This window comes from Tachyglossus aculeatus, chromosome 20 (genome assembly GCF_015852505.1).
Source record: "Tachyglossus aculeatus isolate mTacAcu1 chromosome 20, mTacAcu1.pri, whole genome shotgun sequence".
Classification (NCBI taxonomy): domain Eukaryota; kingdom Metazoa; phylum Chordata; class Mammalia; order Monotremata; family Tachyglossidae; genus Tachyglossus; species Tachyglossus aculeatus.
Window position 1 is genome coordinate 9,631,135 of NC_052085.1, and position 27,916 is coordinate 9,659,050.

The following is a 27,916-nucleotide window of genomic DNA, read 5'->3' on the forward strand; positions in this document are numbered from 1 at the left end:
ATAAATAACTATTGGGTAGCCCACATTTTGTGAAGCAGGGTACAAAAGTGTGCCCTTTTAACCTTAGTAATAAGAATAATCAATGTTCTGCATTCTGGGTAAAGTGTTGACTTGATCGACCCTAAGGTCGATGTTATTATTATTATTATTATTATTATTAGGAACCAGCATGCTGCAGTCCAATTTTAAGGTTAAAAAAAAAAAAAACGGATTTTTTTTTTCTAATCAGACCAAAATGTTTCAGGAGCAAAATCACTAAACTTAGCAGGGTTGATGGCAAAGATGACAAAAATGTGCTTTGACGTCAATTCCAGAGTGGACCATTTATGCAAAACCAGCTGTCTGCAATGACTCCCCTTCTAACACCTGTAATTTGAGAGATAGAGCCCTTCTCATTTAAAAAGACTGTTTCTTTGTGAAAATATTCTTTTCAACTGCACAGCAACTTAGGCCCCTAAAAAAAAAACCCCAAAACAAAAAAACAATCCTTAAAGGCACTCTCATTCTTATCTACCTACTTTCTCCGAAATCTGTCTTCTCCAAGGGCAGCACTTCAATGTAGGGGCCTAGTGCAGGTCAAAACATGAAGGAGGGGCAGAGAGACACTTGGGAATGTATATCCTCTGGCTTAGCTCTATTCTGAGAAAATTACTGTTAGGAAGAAAAGGTGCTTGCTGGATGGACGGACATGCTATAATTAAGTAGTCATCACCTATGTGTATGACCAGCCAGCTAATTGCCTGGTAACAGGCCTCAATGGTAAGACCCAGTATAAAAAAGAGTTTGGGAAACTATTTCTATGATGGAAAGTACCAGGAAAATGGTAAGGAGGCCCTGAGAAAAGTACATACTGTGCATTCCCTTTCCATCCCACCTCTTCCACAGTCATTCCAGGAAGAGAGAGATCAGTTAAAAAATAGGTCTAGGGGAAACTGCATAGCTCTCTTTTCAGAGATTACTGATCTGACATCAAATGAAGAGCAAAGAGGAAAAGCAAAAATTCTTAGGACAGAAAAATGTCTAAAAGAAAGTAGGCTGATAAAGTATATCTTAGGTAAGGGAAACTTCAGACATTTTAAAACTTTTAAAAGAGCATTTTTCGATGCTGATTAAAGAACAGATTCAAAATGTTAGGACTGAAATTAACCCTGCGTGTTTGATGACAAGAAAACCAACCTTTTAAGTTCTGGGCAAATACTGGTCAGTGTTCTTTCTTCCAAGAAGAATGCCAGTTCAAACCAGGATTAAGAAAGATAAATCTTACTGATAATTTCTTTAGACATGTGAACTGTTTAGGATTATACAGAGCTTTGAAAGTGTACCTGTACGTGGTGTCTGGTTGTAAGTTGTCTATCACATAGCTGGAAATCTTCCCGACTGTAATAGGCTGTTTGTCTCCCAAGTCTATGCTGTAGGCAAGGATTTCTGATCCGTGATCACAGGGCTTTTCCCAGCTTATGGCAAGGCAAGTGGAAGGTGAATAGTGTGGACTCTCCACTTCATCTTCACTTATCCCCTGAACACAGGCCACAACGGCAGGGACTGAGGCTGGAGTCTTGTACACAGCTACTTCACTGAAAGGGCCTGCTCCTGCAACACTCACTGCCTGCACAGTGGCAGAGAAAACACCGGTGAGATGTGGAAATTCTCTTAACAGGACACAAGAGCAGACTACAGGAATACCTGATCCTATTTACCTGGACTCTGCAATAGTAGACGGTTGCTGGTGAAAGTCCTTTCAATTCATAACTGAGACCCGGCCCACAGTAACATATCTGCATGCTCCCTTCAACTCCTCCCCACTCTAAGCGATACTCAGTGACATCTGCTCCGTTACTAACAGGGACCTGAAAAACGGGAAACACACAGGAATTAGAGTCTTGGGACTGCTTACATTAACGTTATTTAAAATGTTACTAAAAAAACTGTAAACAAAACATTGCTTTCGTATCAAGGCAAAATGTGTTGGAATGACAAATATCTTTAAATGAAATACTAGACACTCCAATGCAATTTCTTTTATAGGAAACAATACGAATGACAAGATACACAATTCTAAAAGAAGAAACTAACCATCCAGCTGTTAGATATTTAGATTCTAAATTAAAATGATCACTGTCAGAGACATGAGAAATTAATCCCTTGGACCCATCTCCCTCTCCACAGGTGCCTAGTCTCAATTATTCTAGGTCCCTAAGATTCTGAGAGTGTCCAATCAAGGCTGAAAAGATCCAAAATGATGGTTTGGGGGCCTTATCTCTTAGAAACTCTTCTCCCAATCCCATTTCCCCTAAAATCCCAGCTTCTTTACTGTTTCTGTGCTCGCAATGAACCAAGTCAACTCCTCTGTCCCTGATCTCACACCACATCCTGTCTCTGCCATGCCCCTCTCTTTCATTGTGCCTGCCTTGTGCTTTCTCTGTTTATCTCTATCTCCCTTTCCTATAATTTTCTCACCTCCCCTTCTTGGACCATTACCCTTATCTAACTTTGAGTTCCAAAAAATATGGTCCTTTCAGAATGTTTATATAGTGGCAAAAATGGATGGAACGTCCTCCCCATAAATCCAACTGAAGAATTTTTGAGGGACTAAAACACTGGGAAACAATCAGCAACATCAATACAATTTTTATGCAGACATTCTTGTAGTTAGAAAAAGGCCTGAAATACACATGTAACACATATGAAAGTAATACTACCTCCCAAAACACTTGTGCACAGGTTGCAGATCGACATGTCACTTGAGGGGGTTTGCACTGATCTGGTGGCCCAGGTGCTGTAGAAATTTCACATTTTTCAGAATATGGTCCAAACTTCAAAGAAACCAAAAATAAAACAACTTAAATCTTTTTTAAAAACAAAATGTTCTCAGACTAACCTTAATAAAGATTGGTCAAATTCATTGAAAAAATATGACTATTAATACTTGAGAGCTTTGAGAATGTGCAACAGTATGTCAGAGGGTTGAAGTCATGTTTCCTTATATTTAAGGAACTGCTAATCCTTAATATGTATTTTTAAAAACCTGTATGAAAGGTCTAAAATGAATAAAATCATCTAAATGTATAAAATTGTATAAAAATGACTCAAAGCCATGGACAACTAAAGTAATGTGGAAACCCACACAATAAACAGTTTACTAAACTTTGGAGTAAAGGTGGAGGAATTAAAAGTTTCACTTATTTTGCTATTTTTCTTTAGGATTTTGGTATTTCGATCAGTCGCTTTAATCTTGAACAATGTTGATTAAATTAATGTAAAACATTTACTAGATTTAGAGTTCTAAATGTTGATTAAATTAATGCAAAACATTTACTAGATTTAGAGTTCTATCAAACAAACTGATTTGGGGGATAAAAAAGATGTGGACACAGAATACATCCGCTGGGAAAATTAATACACGTGATAATTTTAGTTATACTCTAAGTAATGATCTTCTCTTTTCATCAACAACATCTTTCAATCAATCCGACAACATCTTACAGTCCTCTCACTTTGTGGGCAGGGAACGTATCTACTACTAACTCTGTTGTATTATACTCTCCTAAACTCTTAGCACAGTGCTCTGCTTACGGCATGTGCTCAATAAATACCAATCATAATGATGATGATAATAATAACTGTGGTTATCTGTTAAGCCCTTACTATGTGCCAGGCACTGTTCTAAGTGCTGGCGTAGACACAAGATAATCAGGTGGGAACTGTCCCTGTCTCACAGAAGGCTCACGATCTTAATCCCCCTTTTACAGATGAGGTAACCGAAGCACAGAGAAGTGACTTACCCAAGGTCACCCAGCTGACAAGTGGCAGAGCCAGGATTATACTCCCAGGCCTATGCTCTAGCCACTAGGACATGCCGCTTCCCTGATTCTTAAAGGCAGCAGTCATTTAACTAAGTTCTGTGTGTTACTGCACCATTTACAGTTAAACACAGAAACAGAAGAGAAGAGCTAAATTGGCTTGGATTTATTACCCCAGTTTTGTTAGCGGCCCGTAATCGAAAGCTGTAAGTCCTTCCAGGGAGAAGGCTGCTCACGGTGCATTCCACTTCAGGACCCTGGTAAACTTCTCGAGGTTCTTCCATTTCTACAGGAGACATTTCCACCCCATAACAGGTGATGGGGGCTCCACCATCAACTTGAGGTGGCCCTGAAGAAAAAATGGTAAAAGACGGTGGAATTTCAAAATGACACACTCATTTTCCACCATACTTCGCTGTAATTTATAACCAAAAGAGAAATTACCCCATCGTAACTGTATTTCTCTTGGTTTTGGTCTAGCCTGTAGTCTAGGTGGCAGGCATACACCAGGAAGTACGGCTGGGGTCTGCACAAGTAAAGATTCAGATACCTGCAAAATCAAACAAATCCCAACACACATTCAGCAAGTGCTTATGATTATGTTCTGAGTTGAGTCATGCAGCCCAGGTTTGTTGATTATATTTTGTTTCCACACATTCCCCTTCATGTATAAGTCAGAATGCTAAGCATGGAATTATAATTTGAAGAGGATAATGCTCTTCATTTTAACAAACTGTCTGGGTAACAAGAGATTTTTACAAGCCCACTTCCACAGTTCTGTGCACTGCTCTGTAGGCTGTTTGCATTCCTTAAATACCACTTCTAAAATTTTCAAAACTCATATTTTAATTGCATTAGGTTCTTTTTTGGAGACATAGTAAAATTATGAATCTTTGAGAAATTGCTCTTCCATTAATGCTAGAGAAGTCTATTAAAAGGATACTCAAGTTTCAAGTTCACCCCTAAGGAAACATCTTCCCTGCTTGCCAAATTGCAGTTGCCTAGTATTATAACAGTGCTTCGTGTAATGTAGGAACTGAATACATACTGATGCAGAGGAAGAGGAATGGGGGGAGGAAAGTAGATAACTCCTAATACAACAGCCCACCTTCTCTGAAAGCAGGACAGAACTGAAATAGGCATCCAGAAAATGAAATACAAAATGGCAAACGTAGCATCTTGAATACTCCCTGGATGAGACATCTGTTTCTAAGTCTCTATGAAAATATTTACTGTTGTGATTTCAGAATCTACAGGTGTTGGAAGAGATTTAGACAGAGCTTAAATACCCTTTCTGAAGGTCATTTGTACTGATTTTTCACATTGTCCTCAACTGTCAATACAGTAATCCCCGTTATTACAGCTATTATCTAAGACTATTACATTTTCTGAGTGTGGGAAAATAATAAAATAGTGAAAAATGACGTGGTTAGTTTCAATATTCCAACTGGTAGAAGATGTCAAACCTCCGCTATTTTCAAAAACAGTCAATCTTATCAGTCCTTCATTTGCTGTTGTTACAAACTTTGTAATACAGCACTCTTTAGTGAACATATGGGTTAGGCAACATTACCGCACTCTGTCCTCCATCACTGATACAATATACACGTAAGCGATACGAGCAGCCTGGATTCAGTCGGTCACAGAGATGTTCCCTAGCAGCTCCACTGTATACTATGTCCCATTTGTTCCCTGTAAAGACAAGAATTGATGTGCAGTGAACCACAGTCTAATATCTTGGGTAATTGTGTTTGGGTAATTTGTCAAAAACATTTCAAAGCTTATTCAGAGCTTCCTGGAAGTGATCTAATTTTCTTTACATTTCCAGTTTCCTAAACACGGCTTTGTAAATGTGCTGGAGTGAAATCTCTTTCTGTGGGCAGCCTTGGCTTAAGATGTGCAATTTGTTTTTAATTAGGCATTTTAAATGGGTTTGCTGGTTCAGTAATAACATGAAGGTTAAATCAATGGAAAAAAAACGGAACTGTAAAGAGTCCACCATATTTAATTAAAAGCCATTCTTATTTGTACACAGGAAAAAAAGTGATTTTCCAGAATTAGGGACTGCCAAAGATATCTGTGTTGTATTTTAGAGTTGATACCTTGAATTTTGGTTAAAAAATAAAAAAAGCTACTAGGGTAATTTCAGCATATGATTATTTATGTTTAGGAGTTCTCCCTTAATTTTTTCCTGGGAGTTAAATTTAGAACGATGAATTTTCCTTCCAAATAACTGGGTGAAAAATTCAGCTCCACAAACTGAATTGCAAAGAATCTTCACTGCTAATCCACGACTTCCCCCTTGCATCTTGCATCAAGTAGGTAAGTGATACAGATAAGTAAAAACAAGACTATTTAAAAGGTGACAATGAAAAGCAGCATAAATTTACCTACTAGCACTGCACAGTCTGAAAAATCACACTTACCATTTGAGCCATGTGACATTTCCACAACATACTTATTTATGGCTGCCCCTCCACTGTCTTTTGGTGGATCTACCAGAAAAGGACTTCATATTAGGCATAATACATTTAAGGAACAATAAAATGGAGAGACATTTTATTTTAGCAATCAAGTCCTAAGGAAAAGCCTGGTAAACAGACTGAAAAAATAAGGCAATGTAATGAAGTCTGGTGGTTGGATCATCATACAGAAATTATATGAGGATTGTTTGAAAGGTTCCGCATCTAAGCCTTTAACATCACAAGATACTGGACAAATGAAGTGTGATTCACATTGTCTGTTTTCCAGACTGGAAGGTACTTACTCTGATTTCTATACTTCCTCCCATCCCCCGGTATCTACATACCCTTTGACCAAATTCAGGAAGATGAAGTAATTATATGGGTTTATGCTCTTCATTCTACACCGTGTATAATCATCAATATCTCAAATTTACCTGGTTATAATTCAATCATTACTTTTTATACAGACATTAATAGGTTTTAATTTGATGGAGAAAGAGGAAATTTAATTAACATTTTTGTATTAAAGATAACAGAGGTTTTTAATGGGGAAATGAGCATGATAAAGGGCAGACAGGGTAACTCTCTGCTGGGTGGGTATGTGAGGAGTCTGTTTTTCTTTTAGAAGGATTTACATTTGCCTTTTTTACAATCTTTACGCTGATGCCACATTCCTTTCTTCTCTCTATGGGCACAGTGGCACATATAGCAAAATGATTATATGTTGTCCCCATACTAATAAGCTCCCACCACTTTTTTTTTTTTTTACATTTTTTTCCTTCTCCTTTAATACCCAATACTCTTAAGGTTCTGCAAAATTTAACTTTTCTTATCTCTCCCCATTTCTGATTAAATAGGACTCTGGAAAAACCCTGTATCCTAAACATCCTAATTCTTTCACTGCACTCGGGAGGATGATCAAATACACTTCAATGCAAACATTAAAGATTAAAACTAATAATAATAATGACTATAGGGTTTCTTAAGTGCTTACTATCTACTAAGCACTGGGATAAATACGAGATACAGTCTCTGCCCAACATGGGGCTCACAATCTAAGGGGGAGGAAATACAGGTATTTAAATGGCCACCCTTCTACAGATGAGGCAACTTAGGCACAAAAAAGTTAAGTGACTTGTCCAGGGTCACTAGCAAGCAAGTGGTGTGGTCAAGATTACAACCCAGGTCTTGATTCCCAGCCCCATGTTTTCCATTAGGTCAAGCTGTTTCTCAAGTACCATGATGAGGCTATTTCATAACAGTTTTTCAGAAATTCAGTTCATGCTCAAAATAGGAAACTGTCAACATAAAGGAAAACATTGAACAAAAATGAAAACACCTTACCCCAAGTAACTTTAAAATTTTGTGCATGTATCTTTCCTTTAACTGATGGTTTTAAAGGTACTCCAGGTTTGTCCGGACACGTCATAAATTCTACTACTTCACTTGGATTGCTCTTGCCTTCTGAGTTATAAGCAATGACCTATTACAAAAAAACAAAACCAAAACTTTACAAATTGAATAACTGCTAGAATAAATTGCAGCAAGCAGAAGAAAACCAAAAGTGATGCTGAACTGAACTGTAGCTTACTTCCAGAGGGAGCAGTGGCTACAGCTCAATCATTTTGTTCTTGGTTGGTGCTGTGGTGCTCCAAACCCCAGAGAACCGTGTCACCATCATCCCAGCTTGCCCGGAGTAACCCTCCCTGGAGTGATCAAGTGCAGTGGAGGTGGTTTGGATCTGTGACAGGGATCTCACATTGCGGACCATGAAATGCAGTTCCTCTTGGAACAGCCAAAGGCTGATGGAGCAGCCAAAATGCCTTGTGGTGCTTTAACATAATCTCACTCTCTCCTAGGTCCTTGGGGGCTGCCAAAACTTGTGGCAGCCCCATTTCTACTTGCCCCAAAGTTGGGCTGGGAGTTTTGGCCTAAGTTATACCAGAAAGCCAAAGGTCTGAGGACCACAGAACGAGCCACAGTCTGGGAGAAAAGCAGCAGGTCATGATCATGAGAGCAAGCACATGACTACAAAATTCCCAGTGGCATGGACAGACCAAGGAGCTGTAAAACACGAAAGCTATGGGACTATTTTGGCAAGCATGGAAGAAACACTATTCGCAAAAGAGTACAATTTCAATGGCAAAATTAAGAGTTCCTTTCTCAAGATCTTTACATAAGCCCAATCATTGCTTCCAGAGAAGCAGTAACTGGATCATTCATTTCTAGTTGGCCCAGATTTCACTTCTACTGGACCACTGATCAACTCCTTTTTTTTTTTGAAACAAATTTTACCTTAAATTTGTACTTTGTACTTCGTCTAAGATTTTTCACGGTATAGGCAAGATCCTCGCCATCGTACCTGGGCTTGAAACCATATCCCTGGAAAAAGTAAAATGACAGGAAAGCTGTTATCTGGCTCCTTTACCAAGCGGACGCCTCTACTACCTGGCAGGTGGGCTACCCCTAATATGTGAGAAACCTTGACCAAATGATGCCTTGTGAGGCAGAAGTCTATAAGTCTAACAGAGAAGTGCAACACCAAACAAGGTGGTATAGCCGAAGACCTTTAGGAGAGAGATGCCACGTCAGATCAGTCTGGCATATAACAACCAGAAGAGGGATTGCTCTCCTTCACAAGAGGCACTGGGGATTTAAGGACATCAAGAATCATTTCCCAAAAGCGGCAAACACAACAACCTAACAAAAGACTATTTTTATATACTCTATATGGAATGTCGCATATAAATCTTTTCGGACACACTGCACACCCGTCAGAAATAATGTCTTTGAAAATGAAAGGCAGCTATGTAGAACTTCACCTTCTGCCCTACAAAGTGGAGCTCTCCCCTCCTGCAATCACTGGGGATTCAGCTCCCATTTCTCCTTCTAAAACCAAACAGCAACAATATTCCAGGAGCTTAGGAGTGTGGTGAAGGAGGATGATCTCGGCAAGGTTTTTGTTTTATTTAAATTTCCTAGACGATCTACCAGGTCAACCACATTTTTTGACTGCATTTGAATAATACTTCAAAATACTGGATACCGGTATCCAATGCATTATTCAAGACATGTCTTCACACTTACTGAGGTCTCTTCCTCCATCTCTAAAATATAAGAGATGCCTTCATCCGATGGTGTTCCTGAGGGTTTAGTCCACTGTAAGGATAACCAAGTAATTCCAGCTTTGATTAATGTAGGACTTGCTGGCATGGAAGGGGCACTGCCTGAGGTGTAATATAGGACTTCTTCACTAAAGGCACTGTTAAAAATAGGAATAGAATATGATGAAGCAGGAGCAATACTTTCTCAGCTAAATATCAGCATTTGATAATCGTGAACACTGAGTGCTCTAAAATTCAATCTGAATATTGCTGATGACATCAATAATCTTACGAAGATATTTTTCTCCTAGGAATTCATAGGGTATTATGTTACTACCTGTCACCTTGTGACACTTTGCTTCCCTCAAGGTCCCCTGCGATTTTAAATCTCCACTGTGAAGTGATATGCATATATGGTCATAATTTAAAATCTTTGAATATTTTAAAAGAATATTACTTACCTCATGCCCATGTCATTTTTGGCTGCTAATCTAAATTTGCAACCCATTGCTGGTGATAGTTTAGTAATCCTAAATTGCTTCTGTGGGCCACTGTAACACTGACAAAATTCACCTTTTCCTTTTCCCTAAAAGGAATGATTTGATTTTATATTATGCACATTTTAAAAAAATGCAAATCACTCATATTCCCCACAGTTCTATAGTTGAAATTCTACACAAACATGAGTACCAAGAAACGGTGGCAGCATCCAGGAACTTTCACAATTGGTGAACTCGAAATATCACTGAGATCGAATGTCTTACATTTAATTGCTTAAAGTATAACAGATGGGTACTTCTTGTCAGATTTAAGCTTGGTACTTCAAGGGCACTTCAACCAGGAGGGTTAGGTGAAAAGTACTGAATGTCGAGTTGACAGATTGTGACTCAGGATCAAACAAAAAAGTGATGGGTGTGGTCAGGCAAGGGTTACAGCTTTGTTGAAGAGGGGTGCTGACTTAAATATGGCAAAGGAGGGGACGTACACGTAATATGGGGGGGCAGAGTTACTACTGTCTTGCAAACCAAATCACCAACAGTATTGCCCACCTGCTGCTAGCGGGGGACACAGGAGGGATGGGCGTGGTTTTCTGCCACGACCCAGGTGGGCAACCATAGCAGAAAAGGGGACTTGTGTGTACGAGTGATGGTAGCCAGGCAGTGGCAAGCCCCATTTGGTTCTTCACTTGTCATCTGAGATGTGCGGTATCCTTGCTGGGAGGGACACATAAGTGATCATGATACCTCTAGACTGTAAGCTCGTTGTGAGCAGCGAATGTGCCTACCAACTCTGGAATATTCTACTCTCCCAAAGCACTTAGTACAGTGCTCTGCACACAGCAGGCACTCAATACATACGATTAAGGCAAAAGAAGTGAAAAAAACTAAATAAAAGATTCCTCCTTAGTGTCAATAGCTAAGCACACTTGACAAGTCCCGAGGTTAGCAATGTCTTTGAAGAAATGGAAGAGTGGATTTAGTTTCTTTCTCTTCCTCCCCAAAAGAAAATGCCATATCTATAGAATGAAACTGGCCAGTGAAACTCTTCCTGGCCTAACTTCTTAACTTTATCAGCAACAAAATAACTCAGTTCTAGAAAGAAGCATGGTTGGGGGCCTAAGCAGCTGGTTGGGTTGCTTGACCATAAAGGCTAATGCCGGCTCAAATCCTGCTCTATCACTGTTTGGCTTTAAGGACGATGACTGTAAAATGACCAAGATTAAAACTTTCAATACTGCAGAACGCCTCTTCTGGAAAGGTGAGTGATTATCCAGTTTTTAAACGTCAGAACCTAAGTACATAGATAATGCCATTACTGCATCAAATGAAAGGTCCATCCAGCCAAGAAATGCATCTGAAAGACTGTGTAATGTACGTAAGAAATGTAAGAAATGTATCTTCTAGACTGTGAGCTCACTGTTGGGTAGGGACCATCTCTATATGTTGCCAACTTGTACTTCCCAAGCGCTTAGTACAGTGCTCTGCACACAGTAAGCGCTCAATAAATACGATTGATTGATTTGAAAGAGGTAATGAGATACTTGAATAACGGTGAGATTGGATGGTTGCCCTCCCTGACATCCACCCTAATGGTTCAAAATATACCATCCGATACCTTCCCCTTCAGTAAAGATACACAGATCTCTTTATATTTTCAGCCTATATAGCTTCCATATGCTTATCGCCTTCTGGGTTGAAAAAGCATTTCCTTTTGCTCGTGTGGAACCTCTCAACTTAAAGCTGGTGGACAAATTCACCTTCACCCTGTCCATATCCGTCAGGATTTTGCAGGGTTCGATCATATCCCCGTTCAACTTCCTCCTTTTCAGCTGGAAGTTAAAACCGTTTCTATCTATTCTCCTGTGGGATCTTCTCTATTCCCCTGGCCATTCTGCTCAATCTTTCTCTGTACCTTCTCCAGCTCAATCGCACCCATCCTAGATGATGGGGAAACCAGAACTGTATGCTGTGTCTTAAGTGCTGGCCGTGGCACTGTTTTATATTATGGCAAAACTCTTCCTTATGATTTCTACCCTTTCTCCAAAATTTAAAATCAGGTGCTTTCCCTAAAATAAAAGAAGCACCTCTCTAAGAACGTCTTGGTTATAAACACTGTGGGGCAATTGCCTTATGATGCAAAACTTGCAATCCTACCCGCAATGTGTAAACTAGAACTCTGCCCAATGGATAAGATGCCTCCCACCAAACTGAAGTGAACACAGGGCACACAAAGTGGGCTGGGATTCCCAAGGAAGCTGCCTTATATACATAAAGCCCTTGGGATCAAGCTAAAGAAATAGCACAACCATTTCATACTTGTTCTGAGGAGTTTATATTATCTGGCCTCAACTGGATTTCTGTTTAAGGCCTGGTAGGTGATCAGGAACACTTGGTGGAATAAAAATATAGTAGATACAAGTTGCTCACCTCATCCCATTCTAAAAGATAATTATGGATTTTAGAACCATTGTCACAAGATGCCTAAAACAGGAAGGAAACAAAAAGAATGAAACTTAGAATCATGATAAAAAGGACTAATCTAAGGAATTAACAGTGACATATCCACACTTACCTTCAAGGAAAACATATGCTGAACACACAGAAAAAACTACTTAGGAAGATGTACAATATGTTTGCCATTATAATGATAGCATTTATTAAGCGCTTACTATGTGCAAAGCACTGTTCTAAGCACTGGGGAGGTTACAAGGTGATCAGGTTGTCCCACGGGGGGCTCACAGTCAATCCCCATTTTACATATGAGGTAACTAAGGCACAGAGAAGTTAAGTGACTTGCCCAAAGTCACACAGCTGACAAGTGGCAGAGCCGGAATTTGAACCCATGACCTCTGACTCCAAAGCCCGGGCTCTTTCCACTGAACCATGCTGCTTCTCTAATTATATAATTATAGTACATTACATTATTACAGTAATGTATATATGTATATACATATATATATATATAGAGTAATGTATATATAATATATAGTACATTATAGTACATTCATTAAGTCACTTTATGCAAAGCATTCATTTTTAAAAAGATTAGTAGAAACACCCAGTTAAACTGGGGTAATCTACAGCTTCTCTAGCCCCTTCTTTAAGGATTAAAACTTTTTTTTTGTTTTTCATTCGCACAGACCCAGAACTGTTTATGCCTATACACACAGACAGGTACACTCATCCCTCATTTACTTAACCAAGAGAAGGATCACCTATGCACCCATATGCCAATACTTATTATACATTCCCATAATCAGTCACGACATTAGTTAAGTACTTATTATGTGTCAAGCACTGTTCTAACACCTGGGGAGATACAAGTTAATCACATTGGACGCAGTTCCTGTCCCACATGTAAGAGGGAGGATAGGCACTCAATCGCCATTTTACAGATGAGGAAACTGAGGTTCAGAGAAGTAAAGTGACTTGTCCAACATCACACAAAAGTCAACTGGCAGAGCCAAGATTAGAACCCAGGTCTCCTGACTACCAGTACTGTGCTCTTTCCATTACACCATGCTGCTTCTATATGTGCTCCCTGCCCCCTAATACACACTCTGCTTGAGGAACTGTTTCCACTGTTTGCTTTGTACCAAAATAAGCCCTTCCAACTCTTAGTGGGAAGATAGGATAGCATTTGGTGGCAGGTTTGTTTTAGCAAATGGGTTAGCCCATGGTGTGCCAAGTATTTATTCTGATGACTTGACACCTGTCCACATGTTTCGTTTTACTGTCTGTCTCCCCCTTCTAGACTGTGAGCCCACTGCTGGGTAGGGACCGTCTCTATATGTTGCCAACTTGTGCTTCCCAAGCGCTTAGTACAGTGCTCTGCACACAGTAAGCGCTCAATAAATACGATTGAATGAATGAATGAATGGGCAAAGGAAGAGAGAAGAGGAAGTAGTCTTCATCTGTTGCTCATTTTACTCTTGTAGAATATGGGGCAGGAGGTGTGCAAAGTGACTGTATGGGGGAGGAGGGGTGAGTGACAGGAGGGCAGGGAGGTATGGGAATTGGAGAAGCTAAAGAGCCTGAAGTACTTGGGACATAAAGAGGAGGGAAGAGTACCTGAACGAGCTCCCTTTCTCAGCACTCATTTATCAGTTAGTTGATTTGTTACTGATTCATTCACTTGTCTTACTTCTATTACATGAGCTCTATGATCTGAGCCCATTTACTTCTACTGACTTCCCTTTCTAGTCCATAAGGTCTGAGGACAAGTATGATGCCTTTTATTTATTTCGAACCCCAAGCATATTGTATAATGTTTTACCCACAGAGGGTGTTCAATCAATACAACCGATAGGAGCAGGGGTAAAAGCAGTGCCTGTGGTCTAAATGAAGCCTAAGAGAGTCTTCCCTTTCCCACACTGCAGTTTCTACTCTGTCCCTGCTCCTATTCACACCACAGCTAGAGCTCCTGCTCCCAATTCCAGCCTCCCATTCTTGCCCTCCAACTTGTCCAGTTTCTAACATTGCTATTGCTGTCCCTGACCAGATTCCTCCAGCAATAGTCAGTCCCCTAATATCTCCTCAGGGGAAACTGTGTTCCTGCTTTGCCCAAGGGTGAGAGGGGAGCAACAGAGAAAAGTCATTCCTTCTACTCCCTCCTCCTTCCATGCTCCTGCTTTTACCCCTCTCATGATTCAGCCCTTCCAGGTAATCACCCCCAGGGAGCTGTCTCTAAATCAGAGTGCTTGGAGGTGATGGCCCAAAAGGAGGCAACGTCTGCTAATAAACATTTATGCACACATAATCCCTTGTAAAAAAAGATACTCTAGTTGTAAAATGTTAATTTGAAAAGGAATAATACATATTAAAATGCCAGTGTTTCTCCCATATTGTTTCTGAGTGGTTCTCTTCTAGTCCTCAGGTTGTATGGACTAATGGGAAGAGCACGGGCCTGAGAGTCCAAGGACCTGGGTTCTAATCTCAGCTCTGCCACCTGTCTTGGGAAAGTCACTTAACTTCTCTGTGCCTCAATGTCCGCATTTGTAAAATGGAGAATAAATGCCCGTTTTCCCTCCCCCTTGGATCGTGAGACCCAACTGAGACAGGAACTGTGTCCCATCTGATCATCCTGTATCTATCCCAGCTCTCAGAATAGTGCTTGGCACATACTAAGTGCTTAACGCATACCACAATTATTACTACTATTATTATGGTGTAACTGGTTAAGGTAACACTTCATGACAACATAAATCATAAGAACATTTGTATTTCGAAAATGTTTCTTCTCTTACGTATTGCTTTAAGTTTAAGCTAACCTTTGGATTCCTATTGGATTCAAGGGGCTCAAAAGTACTTAACACATTAATCCTCTGAATAGCCCTTTCAAGTTTTAGCCTGTTTTACCAATGGAAAATTGAAGCTCAGAGAGCAAAGTGACTTGCCCAAGGTCACAGTGCTTCATCCCACTGATGAGGAATACGGTTATAATCCACGGGGCCCACATCTTCAGAGTGAACTGTTTGCAGACTAATAATAATAATTATTATTATGGTATTTGTTAAGCACTTACTAAGTGCCGAGCACCGTTCTAAGCACTGGGGTAGACACAAGCTAATCAGGTGAGACAGTCGGAGAAGTGCAGTGACTTGCCCAAGGTCACAGAGCAGACAAGTGTTGGAGTCAGGATTAGAACCCATGACCTTCGGACTCCCAGGCATACACTCCATCCTCTAAGCCACACTGGTCCTCTAGCAGCAGACAGAGGGATTAGAGGATGGATATTTTCTAGCCATATGGGAAGTCCTGGGGTCCTGTGGGTCTTTCTTGCCCTCCAAATTTACCTTAGGAAATTACTTCCCTGTGCAGTATTGGGAAAAGTAATTCTCCATTTTCAAATTCTGCATGGTATGGGCAAGTTCCAGGGCCACAGATTGCCTGGGTAAAATCTGGAGTAACTACATAGGACCACATAATGTCCTGTGCTAGATTATTCTAAGAAGGTCTGCCTGACTATACATCCTGCAAACACATATTACAATCCAAGTATTCTTTATCAATGGTAGAGGGAGAAACCTTTTTAGTGTTAATAAAAAGTCTGCATTTTGAAGAATGTTTGTGTTTTATTCTTTTAAAAGGAGAAGACAGATCTTTATAAATTGAGGACTACAGGAAGAAAGGTTGGACAACCCAGGAAAATTCAATACACATCTCACTCCTTTCAGAAATGATCTTACTGGAGAATGTTACAATCTGCAAAAGTAAGAAATTGACTGTATTTTCCCAATACGTTTGTTTATTACTCATTTGGTAACTACTGCAAATAACTGAACATTTTAAAATTTGATTAATTCTTTACATTGGTATCAGGGGAGACTTCAACATTTTTTGGTGGAAACCAATCCTGGTTGAATTACTCTCTGAAATGGCCTACCTTCCACTGCAAGGTGAGTGAATTTTTGGTCCGGTTGGCAATCCTGGGTGGGTTGGGTGTATCAGGTTCACAGCTCAAGGTAGTAAAACTTTCAGCCTCTGAAGGACTTCCTTTTGTGGAATTGTATTCTGCTTGAACTCTACAGAAATAAAGGAAACAAGGAATTAGCCACCAGAACGATCTGTTCGTGAACTCATTATACCTCGCAAGTGCTGAGCTACAACAATGAGTGCCGAGATGCCTATTACTATAGAGAGTGAAACATTACCAACCTAACTACATATAGGTACACAATTTCAACTGATTTAATTTTCAAAAGAACAAAGCAGCTTTTCACCTACATGGTGAACTTTAAAAGTAATAAAGCGAAAAAGGCAAAAGTCATCAGGATTAGAGTCTTTATTTTGAAGTGCATATATTAATGAAGTTTCTCAATTTAATTAACTCATAGACCTTTGGACAGTTACATTAATATTGCTATTTCTCAAAGTGCTCAGTACATTGCCAAAACACCAAAGTTAAATAACTATCACTTTTATTTTCAAAGAAATATAAGGTAAATTTTAAAACATAAGGTAACAAAATAAAGTCAGTATATATAGCTACCAAGTGAAAAAAAAATAAACAAACATGGTCTTTGGTGTCAATTCCTTGGTAAAATGTATCTTCTGCACGAGACAAAAGGAATAGAAGTTACTTACTTTGCATGGTAATCTGTTGCTGGCCTGAGATCATTTACAGTGATAGTAGTTTCTTCTCCACTAGAAAAAAGTTAACACTGCTTTTGTATTAAATGATACATGTTGTGAAGACAACTGAATTCTTATGGGAGAGGCACTAAAACCTCAGCATCTGCTGTCAAAAATGACAAGCTTTTAGTTGCAAGTGGTATGAATGTTAATCAGTGCCTGAGGGAAGCGCTGCCCTAACCTTCAACTGTGGGCCCCAAGATTGCTCTGTCTCCAAGGATGCACATATGGATCCATTCTAATCCAGAACCACCCAGGTCCTCTTCCCATTTTAGAGATGGACACTCACTAGTATTAGGATATGAGAACCTGAACTTCACCTTTCTGGATGGTGCTGATGCACCGTGAAAACTACTACTGACGAGTTAATCTATGCACTGGAAAGAATTAGGTGAAAGTAGTAACTCAGATGTTACCCTGCGAAAGAATATAATGGAGAAATATAAAAGCTTAAGCTAAGGACCTTTCTAGTGAGCCAAGCTCCCCAGACACAGTACCTACATTACAGAACTCATGACGAAATTGGCAAGAAAAGTGGGGAAAAGAGGTTGGGTCGCAGTGATACGCTGCAGGACCAAGAAGCCGACATGAAAGCAAATAGACATTTTAATAGGGGCTCAGGATCAGGCCTTGAGTGGGAGGAAGACCTGTAAACGTTCCCCAAAAGGACTAGGTCATAATATGTTGACAGCCACTTAGCAAGTTGAAATTGCTGTCATCAAAATCCTGAAGAGGTAAAAGAGGGCTATAAAACCTCCAGGAAAATAAAGATCCAGGAACTCTTGTCTTGGAAAGGGCCTCCCGCTGGTTAACTAGGTGTTGGATGGTCCACCCACCAGTAAGGCAGTAAATTAGGGACCAAATGATAAAGCAGAGAGCCAAAAAGTCTTCCTGGGATAAGCAAATGGCAGGAGTGGAAAACTATAGGTGTGGCACCTGAAGTCACAAGGTGCGGAGAGAAAAGGTCCTATAATTATGCCACAGGGATGTGTTTCATGTGAAGTAATTTCCGGCATTTATGACCTGGGCAATTTGGCAAGGGGCTTTCCTAGAAAGGAGGATTTAGGTTCCCATTTTCAAAATTACCCTTGAGGTTTTCCTTTCCAAGTCACTGTAGAAACACTACACCTGGTTTGCCCAGCAGGCTGATGACTGTATGTCCCAGAGATGTATACCAGAACTAGGAACTCCTATTACCTGTTGGAAATACAGGAACAGGTTTGGGGTGGGAAGCATCTGAGTGTGTCTAAATTAGGCCCAGGTGTAAATTCTGGGAAAAGCAGACTTTGAAGAACTAGGTTTCCTAGCTGAGGGCTGCTAACTGGTGTGTTTTGGTATTATTTTGAAGGTGGCCTTTAGAGGAGCTGGATGCCTGTGCCTATTTGATGACTACCCTCCTCCCCGCAAATGCAGGCAGAAGAGTATACTTTGGACTAGCTGAGGGATACATGTGGCTCACACTTTGAGAGAGACTTTGACCAAAAAAAAAAAAAAAAGTTCCAGAGACTTTCCACTCAGGAATTACAGTTCTGGCCCAGATTTAACTGAGTTCATGAGCTTTGTCGATTTATCTTTCCAAGGCTACAGGGAGGGGGAGGGAGTTCTGGGAATTGGCTGCAGGTTGTGTTTATAATCCTGTCCAGGAGAAACTTCAAAGCTTGAACTTTGACACCCAGGGGTCATTCCATCTAGCCTCTGTACCCCATATATAACACCTGGGTAGACAACAATCCTACCAACACATACAGAAATTGCTTAATGAGTGTTCTGAAGTCACAAATAATCACCAGGAGCAGGAAAATTCAAGGGTTAATGATTATGTTAATGAGCTCTGTTTCTACATGATTTGGAATTTCTAAGCTAAGGGAAGAGAGCTTAAATGGAGGTGCAGAATACTTATCTACTCCAATGGAAGTATATTTGGAAAGCATAAAAAAGAATCTCAGAGTAAAGAGGTGATGAATTTGAAATTTAGGAAATTTAAGAATCTCCAAATCTGCTGAATTTGGAAATTTCCAGTACAATAAACTAGCTAAAAGGTTCTATCAAATTGATAGGAGGTGGGGGTGGGGAGGTGCTGGTGGGGCTGTTGGTCTCCGTTGGAACATGCCAGTTCAGGGAAGTTTCAGGGTGAAATAGCAGGGACCCAGGGGAGAGATTTTAAGTAGAAATTGTCTGGCTACCTTCCTCCTTGACCCCTCGACTGATAGGTGTCTGAGTGGTTAAAAACTCTCATGCAAGTATAGTAGTTTTTCATAACCAGCCCATGTTTACTTGTATTACAATAGTAGCAACTTTAAGCTTCTAATAACGATGGGGCTTGATTAAAAACTGGACTTTTCTCCTTACTAAGTAGAATGCTTCATTTGTTCATATTGTGAATAATCTGTTTCTAGTCAGAAATCAGTTCACAGAACAAGAGGGAGCAAAGTATAACAAATACCTACGCATAAACACTTTTGTATTTGCCATCCTTCCCTGTACTTGAAATCAGGATTTCATAAGCACAGAGCTCTGGCACATTTGGCCCATCTGTTTCCCCATTAATGTCACTGGAAGGAGGTGACCAGGTAAGTACAACTGTTCTTGCCTGGATATCGGACACCTGCAAAAACACAATGTTAAAAGAGTTGTAGGTTCAAATACGGGTATTTACGAGGGTGGCCAATTTCACCTAAGCCTGAGTGAACCACAACAAAGAGGAGCTTGCGTTTTCAGATGTCAATCAATTGCTCTTTCATCTCTGCTGCAGGCAAATATAAGCATCCTGAATGAAGGTGTATTTAGTGCTTTGCACATAGTAAGCGCTTAATAAATGCCATTATTATTATTAAATTAATCTAAGATGCATTAGAAAGCATTCCTTGACATCTAGTAACAGACTGAGAGAAGGACGCCACCTAGTGGTAAAATGCAGCTATATGACATTATGAACTTGGTTTTTTTTTGCTGTGGACTGTACTACATTTCCAAGAAGTATTTTCCGTTTTAATTTAATGGATCAAATTAGTGATTTAATATTTACAACCATGATAATTTGTCTACTATATTTTTAAAAAATCCCAACTCCGAGGTGCAGAGATAACTGATATAATTCATTCAGTCGTATGTACTCAGTGCTTAACTTAGTGCTTAACTGTGTGCAGAGCATTGTAATAAGCGCTTGGAAAGTACAATTCCACAACAGATACTTAATGCAACCCATGGGAATTGTACTAATGATAATAACAACAATTACGGTATTTATTAAGCACTTACTATGCACCAAGTTCTGTGCTAAGTGCTGGGGTGAAAACAAGCAAATTGGGTTCAAAACAGTCCCTGTCCCACGTGGAGTTCAAAGGCTGAATCCCCATTTTACAAATGATGTAATAAAGAAGTTATAGTGATTTGCCCAAGGTCACACAGCAGACAAGTGGGAGACAGGATTAGAACCCAGGTCCTTAGGACTCCCAGGACTGTGCTTTATCCACTAGGCCACACTGTTTCTAGTACAATGTTAAGTGTAAATGCAAGAAGGCCATGAGAAGCCTCTGGGCACAGCGCTAGATTCCTTAAGATGATCCCTACAATTAAGAAGATCCCACCTCACGATGTATCTAGGAATAGAATGGCAGTAAGGCACTCAAATAGTTTCTGACTGATGAGTTGAAATGGGGCAGGGAGCTAAAATCAGAAGGGTTGGTAGGGGGAAGATAAAGATGAAGAAAACCCAATCTCAAACGGCGTCGGGACAAAACTGTGGTGGGAGGCCAGTTTAGTGAGGTGCAAGCCAGGAACCCGATGGCTCTTTTGGACCTCTTTTGGGTAGGGACCGTCTCTATATGTTGCCAACTTGTACTTCCCAAGCGCTTAGTACAGTGCTCTGCACACAGTAAGCGCTCAATAAATACGATTGAATGAATGAATGAATGAACCTAACTCAAAATCAATTTGTTAACAGTATGCAATCCTAATTTCTCATCAAAGGCTGTAGCAAAAACTAGGAGAATAATCATATGGCATGTTTTCCACTAATGAAATACATCAGATACTCACCACTGGTTTGCTAACGTTAGAAAGAAGTACTTCAAGTGCTTTTGTTTCTTCATCCTTTTCTGTAAAAGATCAAAGGAAAAATATTACTCCATAATTCTTTCATATTCACATATGTACTTTTCTTAGAAAACTTAGGAGGATATAGTTACCATAGTCAAAAACAAGTTAAAAACAAGGGATACTGGCAACCAATTGCCCGGATTCTTTTCCTCTAATCTTAATTTTCCTCTATGGAATCTGGAACCAACCCTAGCATTTCAAAAAATAAATTCCAAAATAAGAACAAAAATAAAACCCTGAACAAAAATTCACAATTCAATATCAGCAAAATGAGATCAGTAAAAAAAATAGTATGTGTTACTACATTTGATAATTTTATAAAACAAGGGACATGGAATGCAAATTGCTTTAATTTATTTAAGGTTGAGGTGATGGATGTTACTACAGCAAATCCTTGTATAATGAATCTGAGGGAACTCATGAAATTTTAGATTAACAAAAATGGGCTTGGACTACCAATCGTTTGAGTTTTTTCTGCTTCAGAGAAATCTCTCCTGGCCAGGGGAGACTAAGACAAAGGAAGAGCAGGATGGGCATTTTAACACTTGCAAATGAAGTGGCAGGTTACAATTCACCTTGCAAGAATGCACAAATGAAAAAAAAAAAATTACAAAATAGCTGTGACAAAAGTCGAGGAAAAAGTTGATAAGAAAATGGTTCGTAAATAGTTACCTTCTGTTTCTACATCCATTTGTTGGCCACTTTTCCCTTTCCCTGTCTTGTTCTTAGTTGATCCTGTGCTCACACCACTCGCATTCTGGCCTTTTAAAAGACCATTAGGCTCACTTGTGGGTGAAGGGCATTTCTGGGGTGATGGTGGCGGGCTGCTCAATTTATCTTTCTGCGTTCCCTGTCGGTCTTTCAATTTTTTCTGTAAACGTTCATATGTTTTACTAGATCTTTCATCTCTAAAATTGGACCTTCCATGTGTAGAGAGTGCATCTACAACAAAACCAAAATAAAACCCAAAAGCTTCAAAAAATTGTCCCATTGTATAAAATATACAGAGCCAGAATACACTGAGATATTGGATCAATCAGTGGTATTTACCGAGGACTTACTGTCTGCAGGACACTCTACTAAATGCTTGGGAGTACAACAGACTTGGGAGCCAAGTTCCCTGCCCAGGGGGAGCTTCCATTCTAGAGGCAACAACCACTATCTTTACCTGAAGTGTACATAAAAGGATTTGCATTTACTATTTTAGTAACGCCCCCAAAAGTATAAGTTTCTTTGGCGGTCCCCACAATTTTGTATTGGAGTACAAAATGTATTAATGAGAAGAACTAATTGTAACTCTGAACACCTTAATAGAGAAGCAGCGTGGCTCGGTGGAAAGAGCACGGGCTCTGGAGTCAGAGGTCATGGGTTCAAATCCCGGCTCTGCCACTTGTCAGCTGTGTGACTTTGGGCAACTCACTTCACTTCTCTATGCCTCAGTTCCCTCATCTGTAAAATGGGGATTAAGACTGTGAGCCTCACGTGGGACAACCCGATGACCTTGGATCTACCCCAGCACTTAGAACAGCACATAGTAAGCACTTAACAAATACCACCATTATTATTATTATTATCTGAAACTTAGGTGTTTCTCAAATTGAATAAAATAAAAAAAGTTTTATACTTTTTTTGAAGATCGACTCTCTTGATTTACTGGGGACTATGCCTATATAAGCTGCTGCTCTATATTTCAGCCCAGAATCCACAACATATCTTTCAGATTATCTTAGATATTTTGAGGTTTTCATATGGTGGTCATAATTAAGACCTAAACAAGCAAAAACACAACCATATAAGGAACATTTCAATAAGATTTAAATTAACTGTATTATCAAAGTGATCATATATCCTGCTCTTAGGTAGAACAGTCACAGATTTTGCCCCATCTCCTGCCAACTGCCAGAAAGCTGTGTACTCTGGTCAAAGTCCTGCATAAGCAGATTTGCTGGTAAAGCATAACCACGGCCAATCAATCTGATGCTTCTAGGCTCCCTCCCTTGGACAACAATACGCCCGCCCCCCCACTGCCAGGATACTTTCATAATATGTTCTTAAAAACTGGAGGCATTATCAACAGCTATATCATGGGGTAGACTTTCCCACAGACTCACATGCAATTATTTAGGTTCCGTTCCAGACACAGCTTCTACATAATGACCAAATTCTTCAGGTAATTCAAAATGACACGGTAGATTCTTCTTACGCGCCACTATTCCTAGGGATTTCACTGAATCCCCATGTACCCTAAACTTGGTACCCTCCAACCCTATATCCCCAGCACACTCTCACCCCTTTGAAATCAGGGCTTGCTCAGCCCTCATTTAAGACATGTGCTCCTGGCCATTACCAGGAGAGGCCCTGGTGACCAGATCCCCAAGTCCCGGGACACCTCCATGCCACACATGGTAAAGAGTCAATTTAGAGGACGTGGGTTCTAATCCCACCTCCACCACTTGTCTGCTGTGTGACCCTGGGCAAGTCACTTAACTTCTCTGTGCCTCAATTACCTCACCTGTAAAATGGAGATTAAAAATGTGAGCCCCACATGGGACAAGCTGATTACCCTGTATCTACCCCAGTGCCTAGAACAGTGCTTGGCACATAGTAAGTGCTTAACGAATACCATTATTATTATTATATCCATCCATGTCCCCTCATGCTGATCTGTCAGCTCCAACTTTCCTGTACAAACCTCTATTCCTGCTCTTGCTTTTTGTAAAATGGTACTTGGTAAGAGCATACTATGTGCCAGGCACTGTGCTAAGCACTGAGGCTGAGAGTCTAGACAGGACAGCTGAGGTAACTGAGGCACAAAGAAGTTAAGTGACTTGCTCAAGGTCACACAGCAGAAAAGTAGTGCTGCCAGGATTAAAACCCAGGTGCTCTGACTCCCAAGCCCGAATTCTTCACCCTAAGCCACATGCCCTAAGTGTACGCTGTCGGTCCGTTTTCATCCCCAGGAAGCTGGTTGTGTTTTCAGCCCAGAGGAATTTTTAGGTACTGAGGAGAGCCTGAACAGCTGAGGAACAGTTTTTTGGCTTTGGCTGAAGGCAGCCCAGAATCAAGGCAGGATGGAAGGGGAAAACTATGGCAGCCTAAAATCTCTGCTCCTTTCATCCAGCCTCATCTGTGCTGCCTCCCTTCCTGAGGCCCTGAGCCAAAGTAGAGAACCTGGCCTGCAAGTCAGTGAAAGGAAAGCAGCAGGATGGAGGCAAGGGAGAGGGAAGAGAGGGAAGGAAACTGACTTCCCTGAATCGACTGGATGTCATATCTGGTAGAGCTTATGGATCCTGCACTACGACCACAATACATGCGTGACATCTTAACAGCAAGTTTTAAAATACATTGTAATAAACCTTTTTATTGGAATGATCCTCCCAACATAATAAAAATGCCAGCCATGCTTTCCAATACACTAACCTGCCATAGTCCTAACCTAAAAAACTAGAGTCCTTAATAGTAACACAGGAGGTGAATGACATGGAATTGATTGAGGGAAAGCACAGCTTTCCACCTAAATTTATTTTAACAGGATCTAGGCTTTGATATGAATACATACTTTTCCGCTTAGATCTATTCTCTTAGATATTATTGAAAATCTAAAAAGATGAGTACCAGGGTAGCCAGCAGGCTTTTGAAAAGGCTCTACAATGGTGCTCCTCTAGACCGTAAGCTCACCGTAGGCAGGGAATGTCATTGCCAACTCTCGTATTTCACTCTCCAAGCTTTCAGTAGGGTGCTCTGCAGAGCACAAATTAAATGCTCGATAAATACCATGACGATAATGATGATGGGGAGTTTTAGGAATTTCATTGGGAAAATCAGGATGTCCTTCAAAAGTTCATCAGAACGTCAACACATTACTTACCCATGTCTCCATATACCTGTGAAGTATGATACTGCGGTATATACTGGGTTGCCATATCCCCAGCTCCAGTTACCGGTGGATATATATGGCGTGGCGGAGGGGGCATCATAGCTGGAAGAGGAATGAAACCAGGCAGAGGAGGATGAGGAGGTCGATGAATCACCGCATGACCTCCAGGGTGAAACTCGGGTGCCTGAGGAACCACTACCACCCTGCGAACACCATTATCTTCAATAACCTGGATGTACCAACGAAGAAATGGGATGCAGTCAGAAATTCATTACACAGCCAACAAAAATTATCCCTCAAATGAGCGGAAACTTTTGAAAAACAAAAAGCTAAATAACCTTCCTTGGAATCATTATCCAAACCTTTAGAGGTGCTGCTAATTTAGGTAAACCATGTTGAACTACCCTTTAGGAATTTATAATCTGAGCCTGTTATAGTACAGGTCCCGCAAACAAGCAAATAGGGTGACATATTGTTGTTTGATGTGCAGGAGGAGGAATAGACGGTTGTGGTTAGGTCAAATTTCTGGTGGAATTTTGGAAGTGGAGGCTTTGGCAGAACAACAAAGCTTCAAGGATGCTTGAAGGAGGCTTCCAGCAAGCCACAAAAGTACCTCCTGTGCACCCGAGCAATAACCACATGGAAAGTTGTGTGCAGATGGACACGCACATATGCAACATTACATTCATCTTTTTAAATATATGTGTATATTTATATATATCCTTCCTTTCAGAAAGCAGGAGATGGGAAAATTCCTACTACTGGACACTTTTAAAATATTCATTTTCGGGCTAATAAAACAGCAGCTGATTCACCATCCGATGATTCACTAAATCAGTTTAATATGTTTTGCCAATCTGTTCAAGCAAGCAGTATTTTTCCAATCCCATCATGAAGAAAGAAAAAAGAATCAATGTAGAGCAGTACCTGTGGGGCATATCCAGGAGGCACATAAATAGGAGGCACTGAACCATTGGGGGACATCATTGGAACCTGAGCAGGACCTAAAGAAGTTACAGAAAAGACATTTCAACACATCACTGTTTAGCAAGCCAGAAATCTAGACCAGATTAAGTACATTCTGAACTACAGTATTCCTAAAAAGAAACATCAGATAACTTGGATAAAGTGACCTAGGTTAATGATGTCATGGAAAGTGATGCAAATGATATATGTGCCAAACATGAACCACACTGACTTTGGAATATGATTTTCTCTGTAATGACTTCCTTATAACTGAAGGAAATTAGCTTAAGCTTTACACAAAAAAAGCTAATAATTATACAGATACCTGTGAAAGGAAAAAATGACAAAATAATTAGCAAAATACAGAATCAAAGTGAGTGAGGAAAAGAGCCTCAGTAAAGAAGTTTGGATTTGGCTTAGTGAATATGGTGGAATGTGATTAGGCTTTCTGCATGGGGGGTTGGGGAAGGGCTCTCTACCATCTGGAAGTCATTTCTTCAAATTTTTTAATTTTTTCCCCTCTGCAAGCTGACTAAAAAGATCGCAAGAAGAAAAATAAGGGAGCAAAAACAAATCCGCACTCTGTCTCTGCACTCTGATATGAAGAGTCCTCCCATTCTGTGGTGACCTTCTTGTCACCCACAGTATTCTAAGAAAATGTACTGCCTCAGTTGCAGGGTATGTGCCTGCGGGGGCTTTTCTACCCAAAGTACTCTTCTGGGGATTTAAGTTAAATTCTCCCCCTCACACCTCCCCAGGCTTTCCTACATATTCAAAGGATTAACCCCAGGAGCCACCCCCAGTGCCCTGCCCCACCCCTCAGCCCAATTGATCTCAACCAATTAAGGGTAGCTAATGGAAAAGGCATGGGCCTGGGAATCAGAGGTCCTAGGTTCTAATCCCAGCACAGCAACAACTTGCCTGCTATGTGGCCTTGGGAAAGTCACTGAACTTCTCTGAGCGCCACTTTCCTCAAATGGCAAATGGGGATTCACTAACTGCTCTACCTCCTACTGAGACTGTGAGACATTTGCTTGAAAGGCTGAACTGAAACTGGTACTGGAAAGAGAAGCAGCGTGGCTCAGTGGAAAGAGCCCGGGCTTTGGAGTCAGAGGTCGTGGGTTCAAATCCCGGCTCCGCCAACTGTCAGCTGTGTGACTTTGGGCAAGTCACTTCACTTCTCTGGGCCTCATCTGTAAAATGGGGATGAAGACTGTGAGCCTCCCGTGGGATAACCTGATCACCTTGTAACCCCCCAGTGCTTAGAACAGTGCTTTGCACATAGTAAGCGCTTAATAAATGCTATCATTATCATTATTATTATTATTATTAAGGAGGGACTGAAGGGAGTTACAGGATGCTAGCCTGTGGTTCAGCCCCTGTGCATCTGGGACCTCAGAAAAAGAGAAAGGAAAAGAAAAGCTGGGGGTGGATGGGCGGGGAGAGAACAAAAAGGAAGAAGGAAATTAATACGCTGGGGAAGAGGAGGGGAAAAAATGCAAAACAGAAGCAGGGTTAAAAAAATCAAAATTAGTAGAAAAACCACCACTCCACCACAAGGAGAAACAAAAGGAAAGAACAGGATACTACTACTACTAATAGTTTCGTTAAGTGCTTACTGTGTGCCAACCACTGTAATAAGCACCAGGGTAAATGCGAGAAACATCAGGTTGGAGACAGTTTCTTCCCCACATGGTGTTTACATTATAAGGGGAAAGGAGTGCAGGTACCTAATCCCCATTTTACAGATGAGGGAACAGAGGCACAGAGAAGGTAAATGAGTTATCCAAGGTCACACAGGAGGAAAGTGGCTTAGCTGGGATTGGAACGCAGGCCCCTGGCTCCCAGGCCTGTGCTCTTTCCACTGGGCCTCAAACAAGAAAGAAAAGTGGCCAAAAGAAAAAAAAAAGCAAAGAAAGGATAAGATGAGGCATCAGAGAGTCAGGAGTATGTGGATGGTAAGTAAAAGAGT

At 40.6% G+C, this 27,916-nt stretch overlaps 1 protein-coding gene across 4 annotated transcripts in view; it reads right to left on the reverse strand.

Annotated features, from left to right (window-relative positions):
• The window catches only part of FNDC3A (fibronectin type III domain containing 3A), a 104,605-nt gene that overhangs the window by 8,450 nt on the left and 68,239 nt on the right, over positions 1-27,916 (reverse strand). For all 4 annotated transcript variants that reach the window (XM_038761633.1, XM_038761634.1, XM_038761635.1 and 1 more), the window contains 19 exons: positions 25,906-25,982; positions 24,970-25,207; positions 21,774-22,043; positions 21,042-21,100; positions 19,451-19,608; positions 16,956-17,015; positions 16,255-16,393; positions 12,297-12,350; positions 9,831-9,955; positions 9,353-9,527; positions 8,561-8,647; positions 7,610-7,748; positions 6,227-6,295; positions 5,374-5,492; positions 4,245-4,350; positions 3,974-4,149; positions 2,700-2,813; positions 1,698-1,847; positions 1,323-1,606 (listed from right to left, as the gene is read on the reverse strand). In XM_038761633.1, coding sequence (XP_038617561.1) covers positions 1,323-1,606; positions 1,698-1,847; positions 2,700-2,813; positions 3,974-4,149; positions 4,245-4,350; positions 5,374-5,492; positions 6,227-6,295; positions 7,610-7,748; positions 8,561-8,647; positions 9,353-9,527; positions 9,831-9,955; positions 12,297-12,350; positions 16,255-16,393; positions 16,956-17,015; positions 19,451-19,608; positions 21,042-21,100; positions 21,774-22,043; positions 24,970-25,207; positions 25,906-25,982 — 2,599 coding nt within the window. The remainder of the gene's footprint in view (positions 1-1,322; positions 1,607-1,697; positions 1,848-2,699; positions 2,814-3,973; positions 4,150-4,244; positions 4,351-5,373; positions 5,493-6,226; positions 6,296-7,609; positions 7,749-8,560; positions 8,648-9,352; positions 9,528-9,830; positions 9,956-12,296; positions 12,351-16,254; positions 16,394-16,955; positions 17,016-19,450; positions 19,609-21,041; positions 21,101-21,773; positions 22,044-24,969; positions 25,208-25,905; positions 25,983-27,916) is intronic.